The sequence below is a fragment of the Podarcis pityusensis genome (genome assembly GCF_964106645.2).
Source record: "Podarcis pityusensis genome assembly, chromosome: 2".
NCBI lineage: Eukaryota > Metazoa > Chordata > Lepidosauria > Squamata > Lacertidae > Podarcis > Podarcis pityusensis.
The window spans coordinates 126522831-126538995 of NC_138029.1; the positions used below are offsets into that span (position 1 = coordinate 126522831).

At 47.5% G+C, this 16165-nt stretch overlaps 2 protein-coding genes across 6 annotated transcripts in view; both read right to left on the bottom strand.

Annotated features, from left to right (window-relative positions):
- LOC308470022 (uncharacterized protein) overlaps positions 1–10344 on the bottom strand; it is a 31062-nt gene extending 20718 nt beyond the window's left edge. Inside the window, exon 1 of the mRNA XM_080993234.1 lies at positions 10215–10344. The gene's annotated coding sequence lies outside the window, so the exon portion shown is untranslated. The remainder of the gene's footprint in view (positions 1–10214) is intronic.
- LOC308469541 (uncharacterized protein) overlaps positions 1–15538 on the bottom strand; it is a 29047-nt gene extending 13509 nt beyond the window's left edge. For 2 of the 5 annotated variants that reach the window (XR_013982118.1, XM_080992147.1), the window contains exons 1-3: positions 15291–15413; positions 12052–12121; positions 9591–9828 (exon numbers count right to left, since the gene is read on the bottom strand). Coding sequence is in view for 2 of the 5 variants with exons in the window: in XM_080992147.1 (XP_080848273.1) it covers positions 9591–9616 (26 nt within the window). In the remaining 3 variants the exon portion in view is untranslated. Of the gene's footprint in view, positions 1–9590; positions 9829–12051; positions 12122–15290 lie in introns of all 5 variants that reach the window. The other 3 variants (XR_013982117.1, XM_080992148.1, XM_080992146.1) reach the window with 2 other exon arrangements.
- Between the last annotated feature and the right edge of the window lie 627 nt (positions 15539–16165).

Sequence of the window (16165 nt, forward strand, 5' to 3'; positions counted from 1 at the left end):
GAACAACTTTTTTCTTTGTAGGATATATTTAAACTCCCCCTAGAGGAGCTTTGAAAGTCTACAACTACTGGGGGTTGTTTTTCTCTTATTTGGGGACTTGTGGATTCCCACGGGAATTGCAATTTGACTGACTTTGAATCATAGACAGAAGTGGAATGAGTGGGACTGGGAGAACAAGATCAGCTAAAACTAAATCACAACTAACTACCCTAATCTCACAATTGCGCAGATCATCTGTTCCCACTATTTCTGCGGCACAGGAGGAAGAGACAGAGCAAGCTAGGCTGGAGGGAATGGCCGCAGGTGGGGACATAACTTCATTATTGGAAAAAATCTATGAAAAATTGGAAGGCCTGAGTAACCAAGTGACTGAACAATCTTCTAAAATTGACCAAAATACAGTTAGTATTAATAATCTGACTCAACAAGTTGCTTTAAATGCACAATCAATTGGGAAACTTTTGGAAGCCACTACAGAAAATCATAAACTAGCCGAGGAGGCAAAACAGAAAGCAGAGGCCGTGCATGAGGAAGTAAAACCTATGCGCAAACAGATTGATGAGCACCAAGCATACCTGTCTATGATAGATTTAAAAAGCAAGGAGAATAATCTGAGACTGAGATCAGTTCCAGAACTTGAAAAAGGAGATTTAACTGAATATTTGACAAAAGAATTCACTGAATATTGGTCTTTGGAAGAAGATAAGGACTTTAAAATTGTAAGTGCATTCAGACTTGGAAAAGGAGGGAGGAAAGGCAAGTTCAGAGACTGCCTGATCTCTCTCAGAACAAAGGCAGAGAGAGACAAGATACTGAGTGCACATTTTCAAAAGACACTTGAAATTCAGGATTTGAAAGTGGAAATTTACAAGGATATCCCTAAACACTTACTGGATCTCAGATCTAGCTACGGAGATCTGGCGAAATTATTGAGAAGCAACGGAATTGCATTCAGGTGGGAGTTCCCCCAGGGACTTTCCTTCACCTTTAAGGGTAAGAAAGTCAAAATCAAGACAGTGGATGACAAATAAAAATTCTTGAACGACCACGGAGAAGACCTTCAGAAAGGGATCGGAGGGGAACTTGGAGCCTTAGGACCTGAACTATCAAGTTTGACACCTACACCTCAGGGTACTGACGAATTGGAAGTGATACCACCCCAGGTGAAAGAATAAATAGCCCAACATGTCTCTGCAACTTCTAAGTTGGAACATTCATGGTTTCAACTCTCCAGAGAAAAGAAGGAAGATTTTTCATTTATTAAAAAAGGAACAATTGGACATTATCTGTTTACAGGAAACACACGTGATTAGGCTGCACAGGAAGGTGCTAATCAACAAGAGACTAGGCCAAGAATTTATATCATCTGACAGAGTGAAAAAGAGAGGAGTTGTGATTTATGCAAAAGAAGGCCTATCACCTAAATTTCTTTTTAAAGATGAGCAAGGAAGAATTTTGGCTATTGAAATTCAAACACAAGGAGAAAATTTTTTGATTTTGGGGATTTATGCACCAAATGAGGGGAAATCGGAATTCTACAAGAAGCTGCATGATATAATGTTGGACTACATGGATTATAACAACATCATTATGATGGGCGACATGAATGGGGTGGTATCTACGAACATGGATAAAGCACAAAGCCAAAGTATGACAAAAGAGGGCAGACTACCAAAGACTTTCTTTGAATTAACTGACAATATGGATCTAATTGACATCTGGAGAACAAATAACCCCTTAGGAAGAGAGGGGACATTCTTCTCTGAAGCCAAAATGACATGGACAAGAATCGACCAAATATGGATAACTAGAGGTCTGGCACCCAAGATTAGAAAGGTGGAAATCTGCCCAAAAACCTGCTCCGACCACAATGCAGTAAAGATGGAAATGAGACTAATTTCAACTGGTTCCTTCAGATGGAAGATGAATGACACCTTATTAAGAGACCAGGAGATAGTTAAGAAGGCCCAAAAGAATTTGTGTGATTATTTCGAAATAAATTTGAAAACTACAGTTGAAAAAAGAGTAATCTGGGATGCAAGCAAGGCGGTCATGACGGGGTTTCTGATACAACAGAATGCGGTAAAGAAAAGAGCTTTGAATGAGAAAAAAGATAAGATTTTGCAAAAAATAAAAGAAGGAGAGAAAAAACTAAGATCGAAACCAAAGTCACAGGAGATCTTGAGAGAAATTAAACTCTATCAAGCACAATATACAAAACTGATAAACCAGGAAGTTGAATGGAAAATTAAACAAATGAGACAAAGGACTTTTGTATCGGCAAATAAATGTGGAAAACTGCTAGCATGGCAGTTGAAAAAAAGACAGAAATTGAATACGGTTACTAACTTAGAGATTGAAGGGAGAAACATTCAGAACCCTGTGGAGATCAGAAAATGCTTCCAGAGATATTTTAAACAACTTTATACCCAAGGGCCGCAAAAGGAGATTGAGATAGATCAATTTTTAAGAAACAATGGATTATCAGAACTCCCAAGAAAACAAGACAATATTGAATTACAAAATAACAGAACAAGAGATTGAAGGTGCCATTCAGAACATGCAATTGGGTAAATCTCCAGGGCCGGATGGGTTAACCTCCAAGTATTATAAGACTTTGAAGGACTATTTGATTCAACCACTGAAGGAGGTTTGTAACGAGATTATGGAGGGGAAGAAGGCACCGAAGTCGTGGAAAGAAGCTTTCATCACACTTATACCTAAATCTGAAACTGAAAAGACACAATTTAAGAACTACCGCCCCATTTCCCTTTTAAATGTGGATTACAAAATTTTTGCAGATATTTTAGCTAACAGACTAAAAAAAGTGTTAAATGAAGTGATTCATAAAGACCAGGCAGGCTTTCTCCCAGGCAGACATTTGTCTGATAACACAAGGAACATTATTGACATTTTGGAACTATTACAAATGAACACTAATACAAAAGCAGTACTGATCTTTATTGATGCGGAGAAAGCCTTTGACAATATTTCTTGGATTTTTATGAAGAAAAATCTTAAAGGGATGGGAGTGGGACGGGGGTTCGAAAATGGTATAGATGCAATTTATTCAGAACAAAAAGCAAAATTGATAGTTAACAATGTGGTGACAGAAGAGTTTAAAATTGAGAAAGGAACACGACAGGGTTGCCCTATCTCTCCACTGCTATTTATTTCGGTCCTGGAGGTGCTCTTGAACATGATCAGAAGGGACAGGTTGATTGAAGGAATTCAGGTCGGAGCTAAACAATATAAATTAAAGGCTTTTGCAGATGACCTGGTTTTGACACTACAGGAGCCAGAATCTCGTACGAAAAGAGTTTTAGAATTGATTCAAGAATTTGGTCGGGTGGCGGGATTTAAATTAAATAAACAAAAAACTAAGGTTTTGGAGAAAAACTTGACAACTACGAAAAAGAAAGGTTTCAGAAGGAGACAGAGTTAAACGTGGTTAAAAAGGTGAAATATCTAGGGGTGAACATGACGGCTAAAAATTTGAACTTATTTAAAGATAACTATGAAAAATGCTGGTCAGAAATCAAAAAAGATTTAGAAATTTGGTCAAAATTGAAGCTTTCCTTGTTGGGTCGAATTGCCGCTATAAAAATGAATGTATTGCCAAAAATGTTGTTTTTGTTCCAGACTCTACAGATTGTGGACAAGATGGATTGTTTCAAGAGGTGGCAGAGAGACATCTCTAAGTTTGTCTGGCAGGGCAAAAAGCCCAGAATAAAATTTAAAATACTCACTGATGCTAAAGAAAGAGGGGGGTTTGCCCTGCCAGACCTGAAACTGTATTATGAAGCAGCAGCTTTCTGCTGGTTGAAAGATTGGCTACTTCTAGAGAACACTGACACTTTGGAAGGGTTTAACAATGTGTTTAGATGGCATACATATTTGTGGTACGACAATGTTAAAGCTCATAAAGCATTTAAGAACCATATTGTCAGGAAAGCAATATTTAATGTCTGGACAAGATATAAAGATTTATTGGAAAATAAGACCCCAAGGTGGTGTTGGTTTCTCTCTTCACTGTGCAGCGAAGTGCTTGTCACGGGACAATGTTTTGCATTCCACAGTCAGAGTACTGTTGGGTTTCCCACGGGAATGGGAGACTGGATGTGACGTACAGTGGTTTCCTGTTTGTCACTGTTCTCTCGGTGCTCCGAGGAGAAGGAGGTTGCTTCTCTGCTCTCGCAGAGGCAAGATGCATGTTTGTAATCTCTCAGCATCGAAGTGTAAATAAAGCAAAAATTAAGCATGTGGCACGTACTGCTCATCCTTCCGCTGTGTTCAGAACTCTGCAAAAACAACAGGTGGTTGTCACCAATGGAAGCTAAGGCTCAGAAAAGACTCAATATGGAGGCCAACTGGCCAAAATATTGGGAGATATTAGAAAATGATGGAGACACTTGGAGATTGCAGAGTTTTGAGAAACTAAAAGATAAAGTGCGAGATTGGTTACACTACCGCCAGATCAGGGAGGTCTTTAATGAGGACAAAAAAACAGGTTTCCAGGTGGAAAAATTGAAACTGGAAACAGAAGTGTTAGAACCTAAAACTAAGATACTATCAAGAATGTATAACATGCTGTTAAAATGGAACACTCAGGATGAAACGGTTAAATCAGCTATGATAAAGTGGGCTCAAGATATTGGTTATAACATTATGTTTGCTGACTGGGAACGGTTATGGACAACCAGAGTAAGGTTCACGGCATGTAATGCCTTGAAAGAAAACATTATGAAAATGATATATAGGTGGTACATGACCCCAGTCAAGCTTGCAAAAATATACCATTTGCCAGACAATAAGTGTTGGAAATGTAAAGAAACTGAGGGAACATTCTTCCACCTTTGGTGGACATGCCCTAGGGTTAAGGCTTTCTGGGAAATGATATATAATGAATTGAAAAGGGTATTTAAATATACCTTTCCTAAGAAACCAGAGGCCTTCCTTTTGGGCATTGTTGGCCAAATGGTGTTAAAAAAGGATAGAAATCTTTTCATGTATGCAGTAACAGCAGCAAGAATACTTATTGCAAAGCACTGGAAGACTCAAGATTTACCCACCCTGGAAGAATGGCAGATGCAAATGATAGACTATATGGAACTGGCAGAGATGACTGGCAGAATCCGAGACCTGGGAGAAGAGCTGGTGGAAGAGGACTGGAAGAAATTTAAAGACTATCTGCAAAAGTACTGCAAGCTGTATGAATGTTAGAATGTTGCGGGGTATAAAGACAATGGGGTATTAGTGATTCAGATGAATGTAAAAAAGGTTATCAGAACAGAGGTAAAGTCAGAACAACATTATGTCGAACTTAAACAAAATGAAAAATGGGGAAAAATTGGAGACATAATAGTGGAAAGGTATAATATGAAATAAGATTTTTTTAAAAAAGGCGAGGTATTGCTGAACAAAACCTTGTAAAAGGGGAATGCAGAAAAGGGAGATGTGAGGGAGTCTGGAAAGAAGATTATGAGAATAACATCTGAGAAAATGGTTTTTTCTTTTTTATGTCTTCTTATGTACTTTTTCTCTTTGGTTTTTTTGGTTTTTTTCTGATTTTTGAGGGGTGTTTTTTCTTTTTTCTTACCGTGTATTGTGAAGTCTGTTTTATTATTCGAAACTTTAATAAATATCTTTTTTAAAAAAAAGGAAGATGGCTGCTGCTCAGCCACAGCAAGGCCAAGACAGCTACCCCGGTGAAAGACTGAATGGGGCCAATTGGGAGGCCTGGAGCAAGCGCATGTATTATTGGCTGGAGGGAAATCAGCTGTGGGAATGCACCCAGGCCGATTCAGTCCTTGCCCAGCCCAGTGAGAAGTCTGCAGGAGCAGTGGAAGCTTGTGAAGCAGACGTGGCTGATGCTCTGGAGAAAGAGCAAAGGGTGCTAGCCATTTTAAGGGCCAGCGTTGAGGCTTGGCTGTTGCCAAAGCTCCAAGGGAGGAAGCCCTGGGTCGCATGGCAGGCACTGAAGATGGCATGTCAGGCCACAGTGGGAGCCTGACCAGAGGGGGCTAGAAGATGCCCAGAGAGAGCACTAAGCCCAGAGGGGGTTGGGACTGTTGCAATGCTTCAACACATCTGTGTGATGGTCCGGGAGAGAGGCTAAGAGCTGGGAAGAGGAAGGCAGTTGCAGTCCGTTCCTCAGGAAGCTATGCACCCAGGAGTGGGGGTGCAGGCCGTTCCAAGAGCTCTGGGAAAGCCAAAGTCTCCAAGAGTTGTTTGTGCTCTGAGGCAAAGTCCAACAGCAAAGGGCATTGTTCTGCAGAGGCGATGGAATGCAAGGTCAGCCACCTGCTAAAGCAGATCAGCAACAGTTATCAGACGGCGGAGCCGCAGAGAACACCATTGGGTGTAGGTTCAAGGCATGTGACAGATACCTAGATTGTCAAGCCTGTAAGCAATCGAAGGTCACAACATGCACATACCCCAGGTCAGAGAGGAGAACCAGCAAACCCTTTGAACTTGTGCATGCAGATTTATCAGGGCCCATGCCAACACCTTCTTTAGCTGGGTCTAAATGGGTTTTGGTTCTGATTGGCGATTTTTCAAAGCATTCTTGGGTTTTCTCGCTTAAACAGAAATCAGAGGCAGCTGCACTGATCAGAGATTGGATCACAGCGGTAGAGCTACGGTTCTCTACCAGGGTGATTTCCTTTCAATCTGATCGCGGGGGGGAGTTCACAGGTTCTGCGCTGCAATCGTTTTTCAGGCAGAAGGGTATCAGTCATCGACTGACGGCCCCCCACTCTCCGCAACAGAATGGGGTTGCAGAGAGAAAGTTTCGCACGCTACAGGAAGCGGCAAACGCTATGTTGGCAGACTCGGGTTTGCCACAGCGCTTTTGGGCTGAGAGTTATAAGACAGCATGTTTTCTGCAGAACAGGGTGTACAATTCCAGTGTAGGCAACACACCATATTTCTTACTGCATGGGAAGAAACCGAAAGTGCACTTTCTGCACGTTTTCGGCTGCCAGGCTTGGGTTCTCATTCCAAAGGCCATGCACAGAAAGGGTGAGCCAAGATCTAGGAAGATGATCTTTGTAGGCTATGAGCGGGGTTCAAAAGCGTGGCGTTTTGCATACCCTACTGGCAACCAGTCTAAGCTGCTCATTAGCGGCAGTGCTGAGTTTTGCGAGCAGAGTGGGTGGAAACGTCTTCACGGGAACCCGGATGTTCTTTTAGACTCAGATGAGGAAGAGGAGGAGGACGAGGCTGAACCTGTTGCTGAGGTGCACGGTCCACAGCCACAGAGTCCAGAGCCAGGATCTCCAAGGGAGAGGCTCCGTATCTCTCCAAAAGGGAGTCCCAGGACCCCTCCACAGGTCTCTGTCAAGTCTGAGCCAAGGAGTGAGCCATCCTCGCCTGCAGAGCCAGTTGTGAGGCCTAAAAGGCGCAGCAGGTCAGAGGGGGAGGTTTCTGACACAGGGGATGGTGTGGCTGATCCAGGTGAATCAGGTGCAGTTCCAGAATTCACGCTGAGGAGGTCAGCAAGATCAACGAAAGGAAAGCCACCTGAAAGGTATGAAGCCACTAGTGTCTGGGTTGGTGTGGCTAGGTGTGAACCTGAATCCTTTGAGGATGTTCAGAAGTTGCCTCAGGAAGAAGCTAGCAAATGGTGTGAGGCAATGCAGAAGGAGATGAACTCAATGGAGTCTCTTGGTGTGTTCTCACTCACTCAGCTGTCAGCAAGCAAGCTGTCAGCTGCAGATGGGTTTATCGACTTAAACCCACAGAAATGGGAGAACCACAGTATAAAGCGAGTTTGGTGGCCCGAGGATTCACACAGAAGAAGGGTGTCCACGGAGGTCTATTCGCCAACCTCGAGAGAGGAGACTTTGAGAACGCTTTTGGCGATAGCAGCACAGAGAGGTTGGAAGGTGAACCATTTTGATGTAGATGTCGCCTACCTGAACTCAGATCTCCAGGAGGAGTTGTACATGCTTCCTCCTCCAGGGTTTGAAGTCAGTGAGCCAGGCGTAGTGTGGCGGTTGCACAAATCCATCTATGGATTACGCCAATCTGCCAGGAATTGGAATATGTGTCTACATGAAGCCTTAGAAGAGCTTCGTTTTAAGAGATCTCTTGCAGACAGTTGTCTTTACATTAGAGATTCAGGCTTGAAACAGCAAGTGGTTCAGGTGTTTGTTGATGATATCTTGATCATGGCACAGACAGGTGAACAGGTGGAGAAGTTTGCTAAAGAGCTTGGAAAGTGGTTCAAGCTAAAGCAGCTTGGAGATGTCAAGTCCTATTTAGGCATAGAGATCACAAGAGCAAGTGATGGAAGCTTTTTGCTTCGCCAGAAAGGTAAGATTGAACAGTTGCTTGAGAACTTCAGGATGTCTGATTGTGCAGGTGCCAGATCAGCCATGGAGGCTGGATACGTGAAGGAGTGTCAGCAAGTAAAACGCGTGGTGTTCGAAAATACTGAACTCTTTCAGTCAGCTCTGGGTAGTCTGTTGTATCTGTCACAGTGGAGCAGACCAGACATAGCATTTGCTGTCAATCTGCTCAGTAGAGAGGCTTCAAGTCCTAGTGTGCAGGCCTGGAATGGTATTAAGCGGGTGCTACGTTACCTGCAAGATACCAAAGACTTTTGTCTCAAGATGTCAGCTGAGGGTGGTGTCAAGCTGACCGCGTGGGTGGATTCGGGCTAACCTTGAGGACCGCAAATCAGTGTCAGACTTAGTGGTGAAGTTTGGGGACTCAGTAGTTGGGTGGAGGTCCCGGAAGCAAAGTCTCATAGCGCTTTCATCTACTGAAGCTGAGTTCAGTGCGCTATCAGAGGTTTGCAGAGAGCTGGAGTTCTATGTGTGTTTGGTCGAAGAAATCTGTGGAGAGAATTGTCTGCCCGTTGTGGTGCATGAAGACAATCAACCATGCCTCAACTTGGCCGAGACGGGGCAGTTCAAGGCGAGGACCAAACATTTGGACATACGTTTCCGGAATGTATGTCAGAGCGTTCATGAGGGGCTAGTTGCTCTGAAATACTGTCCCTCAACCAAGAACCTCACTGATGGTTTCACAAAACCATTAATCTTCCAGAAGCACGAGGAGTTCTGTGAGGGTCTGTGTATGGGGAAAGCATTGTTGGCTATTGTCCCCAGATGCAGGACAAGAGGGGGTGTGGAGTTTGGAACTGACAGGGTTAAAACTCCGTGGGGTCCTGTATCTGGGAGGAGCTTGACGCAGAGAAGCACGTCACAGTCTGTGTCACTCTCCAGACTTGCTTTCGATTCTGGCTGAGACGCAGCTCAGCTTGGAGGCTGTGTGTGTGTGCTTTTGGAGCACAGTGAGAAATGTCGGAAGTTTCTGATGGATTTACTGCTTTGTAAATAAACGCTTCTAGAGATAAGAACTGAACTGTCTTTGGACTTGATTTATCCCTCATCTCACACGGACGCAGGACCGCTGCTACTCTGCTCTCCTGCCAGGTCAGCTCCCTAACAGAGACGCACAGGGAAGCCTGACTGGATGCAGGATTTATTTACGCAAAAGCATAGTACCTCTCGTGGAAGACATATAGGGCTCCTTCTGGGGTGATTGATCCACCATTAATCCCCAACCTGTACTCTCACCTGTGGGTCCTAGACGCTATCAGCATGCAACAGCAGACACAACCCAGGAAAAGCTTCGACAGGTCAACTAAACCAGTTGAGGATAATTGATGGGTCTCAATCCCTTGGTGAGTCGGGGACTTTCACTGCATGCGATGACAGGCTCTGGCACATTGAGCAGACGAGACCAATAGTGACTCCAACAGCCAAGCAGGTGATTTATGCAACTGCCGTAGAGGGAAGTGAGGGGCTCATCAACCTGGGAAGGGAGGCCAAGCAGTAGAAGAAAAACTCTGATCCTAAACCTCTGCAGCCTTGCATGAATATCTTCAGGAAAAGAAGAGGCTAAGCAGTAAACCCTACAAGAATCGGGAGTGACGTCCTTAAGACGATTGTGTTGGAGTGTTGTGGGTATCAAGGAGTTAACACTGCTAAGTGGAAATGCTGACTCAGTTTCATGTGGTGAGTCAGCATCCCAAGAGATGGGGCGCTGCCTAATTGGTCTATAGCCAGCTAGTATACAGAGGTATGCATGACTTCTCCACACTGGATTCTCCCCCTGTATGTAGAAAGGCTGATTTATGGTACTTTATGATGCTGCAGGACTGCAGCTGGAATAAAGCTCTCCTTGCAACACAGCTGGACTCCTGAGTGCTTTATATGGAGCTTCTATCGGTCCAAATACATTGCAAGATGTTGGGTGGAGTCCTTGTACGCCTCCTTCCGGTAACTCCTGGGGCCAAAAATATTTCTCTGCTTCCCTTTGGACCATATCAAGAAGGTTGAGAATGTAGGGCTGCCATAGGTCTGCTCCCCCCCCCCCCCGGGAATTGAGCGTTTAAAATAGCGTCCAGGAGGATTTTCACAAGATCGGCAAAAGGTCCACCCAGACGTATGGCAAGGCTGCCGTTTCTTGTGAGGAGAACCAGAACTTACAGGGTTAAACAGTTCTGTGTGACGTCTCACATCCTGAGGCCTGGTTTTGTTCACATACGGGAATCTTTCTTTGCGTGTGAGTTACTTTCGCTTTTAGCTGTTGAGCCGGAGAGAATGTCTGCCCGATCTCCGGGGTGATTTATGATGATTTTTCTGTACATAATAAAGCCTTCTTAGATTAAGCAAGAGGCCTGTGTACAGACTGGGATTTATGACCCACACAAGGCAAAACCGCTGGTGCGATACTCTGCTTGGAGCCAGGAAGAGAGCGTGAGGCTCAAGTCAGCACAGGGAAGCGTGGCGGACTCCATTACATTCCGAAGATTTCTATGGTGGGAAACATCAGGAAAGCTCAAAAGCTGCTTCTTTTGGGGAGAATTTGTATTTTTAAAAAGCTCAACAACTCTGTCTGGATTTTTGCATTTTTAAACGGGGGCACCCTTCTGGAGAAGATGTCCTTGTCGTGCAGGCAGCCCAGGACCTCCACACACACTGCCCAGGCTTGTATTCTGCGGGGGTCACGTCTGTGCTTCTAACACCCCAGTTTAACTTCAACCTCATGGAGACTCTACATTGTGTCTCAAGGCAGATGGATGTCAACAAAAGGGGGTGGAAGGAAAGAATGTGACTTTTGAGAGAGGAGGTACAATCAGAGATGCTTCCACCAGAAGAGAGCGTGAGGGGGAAAACCACCTTTAGATGACATTTAGGATCCCTGCCTCCATTTCTCAGCCTGAACTGTAACTCAGAATCTCGATTGTAACTCAGTTCAGAACCTTCACATCTATTCCCTGGTTGGCCGTCTTCTGGAATATAAACCAGACCTCTTTGAGGGTATCATCCAGACCTTCATTTAGTGTGGGCACCTTGGATTTGGAGTCTAGGTATCATTCATAATCCCTGAAAACATGTCTCAGTAACCCTTGGTATCTATACCCACCTGGACCTCGCAAGTGAGTCTGAGCCCCTAGAGGAATCCTCTATGCTGAGGTGGGGCACCTCTGGCCCTCCAGATGTGGCTGGACACAAAGTACCATCAGCCCAAGCAAGGATGGCCAACGACCAGGGATGATGGGAGTTCTACTGGAACAACACCAGGAGGGACACACTTTCTCCATCTTCTAAAAAAGCTAAATATCTGTATTGTTTCCTCCTTCCTCCGTGATGTGTAACATCTTCCTGATACACTCCAAGCAACTGCACACATTCCCTAATCCTGCACCATTTACTTCCTGAGGCGGCTCCATTGTGTCCACCTTCTCAGAACCACCCACCATTTCAGTAGCAGTCCTTCAGTTCCCAGCTATTAGTCCCCCCCCCCTTACGGAGGAATTATTCATCTGAATCCCAGGGGCTGGGAGTCCTGAGTGGGGAGACAGCTGTTGGCCCTGCTGGGGGGGGGGGGTTCTCCTTGGCTGGTCCTTGTGAGAAGAGGATGCTGGATGAGGTGGGCCCTGATCCTAATACAGCAGGACATTTCTCATGTTCCCACAAACTGAAACGAGACCTACAAGATACAGTCTCCCAGGCAAGAGGAAGGACTTACCTCTCAAAGTCTCTGTATTTTTCTGTCTCAAGGAAGAAGTTGAGGTCAGACTTGCAGATCAGATTCGCTCCTGTGTGGAATGAGTAAAACGGAAGTGCTATTTACGTCACTGGAAACGTATTCAAAAATATTCATCTTTTGAAGAAAGTATAACAAGGCATCCGGTGCCCCTTTAATAATAATTATACTAATATTAATAATTTATTTCTTATACCTTGCCCATCTGATTGGGCCTCCCCAGCCACTGTGGGCAGCTCCCAATAGAGTATTAAAAATACATTAAAACAGCAATCATTAAAAACTTCCCTAAACTGCCTTCAGATGTCTTCTAAATGTCAGATAGTTGTTTATTTCTTTGATATATGATGGGAGGGCTTTCCACAGAGCGGGCACCCCTACCAAGAAGGCCCTCTGCCTGGTTCCCTGTAACTTCACTTCTTGTAGTGAGGGAACCGCCAGAAGGCCCTCAGTGCTGGGCCTCAGAGTCCGGGCTGAATGATGGGGGTGGAGACGCTCCTTCAGGTATACTGGGCCGTTTAGGGCTTTAAAGATCAGCACCAACACTTTGAATTGTGCTCAGAAACATCCTGGGAGCCAATATAGGTCTTTCAGGTGTTATGTTGTCTCGGTGGCCACTCCCAGTCACCAGTCCAGCTGCTGCATTCTGGATTAGTTGTAGTTTCTGGGTAATCTTTAAAGGTAGCCCCACGTAGAGTGCATGGCAGTAGTCTGAGCGGAAAATAACCAGTTGAGAAAGTCTGCAGGCAGGTAGGGTCTCATCCTGCGTACCAGATGAAGCTGGTAGAGAGCTGCCCTGGACCCAGAATTGACCTGCGCCTCCATGGACAGCTGTGAGTCCAAAATGACTCCCAGGCTGTGCACCTGGTCCTTCAGGGGCACAGTTACCCCATTCAGGACCAGGGAGTCTTCTATACCTACCCGCCCCCTATCCCCCAAAAACAGTAGTTCTGTCTTGTCAGGATTCAACCTCAATCTGTTAGCCACAATCTTCCAACTGCCTCCAGGCACTCACACAGGACCTTCACTGCCTTATCTGGTTCTGATTTGAAAGAGTGGTAGAGCGTGAGAGAGAGGAATAGGTCTCTGGCTACTTCCTGGGAGGGGATTCCAGAAGCAAAGAGCTGCTTTGGAGAAGGCCTCCTCCTCCCTCCTCCCTCTCAGGACCTTCCACCTTTTTCTCTCTTCTCCTCTCCAAGGTGGACCAAGGGTTTGACTTGGTATAAGGCAGCCCACCCATAAAAAAGGCTGATCGCCAAAGAATTGGTGCTTTTGAATTCTGGTGCTGGAGGAGACTCTTGAGAGTCCCATGGACTGCAAGAAGATCAAATCTCTCCATTCTGAAGGAAATCAGCCCTGAGTGCTCACTGGAAGGACAGATCATGAAGATAAGGCTCCAATACTTTGGCCACCTCATGAGAAGACTCCCTGGAGAAGACACTGATGTTGGGAAAGATGGAGGGCACAAGGAGAAGGGGGCGACAGAGGACGAGATGGTTGGACAGTGTTCTCGAAGCTACCAGCATGAGTCTGACCAAACTGTGGGAGGCAGTGGAAGACAGGAGTGCCTGGTGTGCTCTGGTCCATGGGTCACAAAGAGTCGGACAAGACTAAAGCTAAACAACAAAAGGCGGCCCACAGCCAGCCATGCAGTAGCTTGCGAGGATCAACGGGGAGAAGATTGAGCTTCCTGAAAGAAGTGGGGAAATCAGTGGGAACCCCCCCCCCCCGCCCTTAATCAGGCATCTCTCTCTGGTCAACTTGAAAGAGTGGCAGATTCCTGGGCAGGACGGAGAAGCCAAGGCAGACCCACCAGACAGTCCTCCTCCAGTGCCCAAGGATGGAGACATCTCTCCAAAAGGAAGAGTCTCTCTCTCTCTCTCTCTCTCTCTCTCTCTCTCTCTCTCTCTCTTCAGCAGGGCTCTCCCCCAGTGGCGTAGCGTGGGGGGTGCCAGGGGTGCCGGCCACACCGGGCGCAACATCTGGGGGGCGCGAGTCCAGAGGGAAGGGACAAGTTCCTTCCTCCGCAGGGCTCCCCGCCGCCACCGCCAGCCTTGCGCCCTAGCGTGCGCACGCCCCTGCTGCTGCTGCTGCTGCGGCTGCGCTCCACTCACTGCTCGCAGGAGGAGCAGCCACTGCAGCAGCGCCAACGCCGCCACCGACGCCTGGAGGGGGCACCGCTGGCTCCGGCTCTCAGCGCAAGTCTCAGCCGCGGGGGGGGGGGGGGCGAGGACGGAGCGCTCGCGAAGCCCGGATCTGGAGCTCCTCGGAGCGCGGGCTCCACCTACAGCCCAAGGAGAGGAGGGGGCGGGGAGGCGCCCGAAGGGAGGGGGCTTCGGCTTCCTCAGCCCGCGGGGGCTCCGCAAATAATAAATTTAATAAATTCCTGCTGAGCCTTTGGGGGGGTCCTTGGCTCCTTCGCTCGCCCCCAGCCCCAGTGGCATAGCATGGGGGTGCAGGGGGGTCGGGCGCAACATCTGGGGGGGGCGCTCACACTCAGTGCTAAAATCCACGGGTTAGGGGGCGCAAATTATTTGCCTTGCCCCGGGTGCTGACAACCCACGCTACGCCACTGCTCTCTCCCCCCCCAAGGGCTGCTGCTATCCCTCCCTCAGCCCCCCCAATTTCCTCTGTCCTCCTCCCTCCACCCCACAGTCTCTCCTACGACCAGCTCACTCCTTGCCCTCTGCACAGAATCAAATCTCTCCCAGGCGCACCAACCTCTCCATCCAGAGGAGCCTCCCAAGACGGGCAGGGAGGGGGGGGTCTTTTATCCCGGCCTATTTCACTTCCTTTAACCCTTTCATGGACACCCTCTCTCCATCAAGGCGCAGGAGCGCCTTGAGGGATTCCGGCCAGGCGGGGAAAGGCAGAGAGCGGGGCGCGTCATGTTTCGGTCTTGGGATCAAATCCAGGGCTGCTTGGGGATAGGGGTCCTCGTCGGGACCCCCTTGGTGGGCATCACATTCCAGTTCCTGCAAAGGCGCCCCAGGGGTCCAGGGCAGTTGAGCATCGCTTGCCCTCAAGCGGTGGGGCCGCTGCAAAGGAGATCGTGCAATGCAATCCCTGTAGGTGTTGGGTCCCCACTTCGCAGCTGGGTCGCGCGGATCGGAGCCCCTGCCGATGGGGCCCCAGAAAGGCGCTTGCATTGCGGGGGGGGGGGTCTCTCTGTCCTTTTCTCCCCGCCTGCTCCAATCTCCCTCTTCCCGCCGCACCTTTACCTCTTTGTCCTTACTTTGACAGTAAGAGCTGTTCGACAGTGGAATTTGCTGCCAAGGAGTGTGGTGGAGTCTCCTTCTTTGGAGGTCTTTAAGCAGAGGCTTGACAACCATATGTCAGGAGTGCTCTGATGGTGTTTCCTGCTTGGCAGGAAACAGGGGGGTTGGACTCGATGGCCCTTGGGGTCTCTTCCAACTCTATGATTCCTCTCTGGTGATCCGCGTGCTTTGCTCGCTAAACCCGTTTTCTTCCCGGAAATACGGGGGCGGAGGCGTGTTATTCCACCGACACCCTTCCTCCCTTTTGTAAAACCTCCCACTTCTCGGGGGCGGGGGTCCTTCCTTTGGGCCACCAGGAATCTCCCGACACTTCGCGGTTCTTTTCGAACGCAGGAGCCCATAGAGCTACGGCACAGAGCAGCCCGTGTGTGTGTGTTAGGGGATGGGGACCCGCCGTGAAGGCGCAGCCTTTTGCGTCCTGCCCCCCCCCCCCCCATGTTGCCTCTCCTCCCCACAGCGGAGTCTCCAAATAGGGGTGGGAGCGGGTGACTCCAGAGGGGAGGTCTGTAAAGTTGTGCAAGCTTCATCCACCTGGGTTGTGTTTTTTTTGGGGGGGGGGGCTCTTCTTCAGTGGTGGGGACTGAATCGGGGACCTCCTTGTGCATGCAAAGCAGCTGCTCCACCACAGAGCTATGCCCCCCCCCCCCCGCAATAAGCAAAGCCCAGCCCCAAACACCAGCCGCGCTACCCACAATGGGGACACTGGATTCCCCGCCGTGGTAAAAGCGGTGTAATAAAGACGGACCTTCCAAACCAGTGGGAACAACAGGGATGAAGCGGGGAAAGTAAAACTGCCACCTTCATTTCCCGAAGGACTT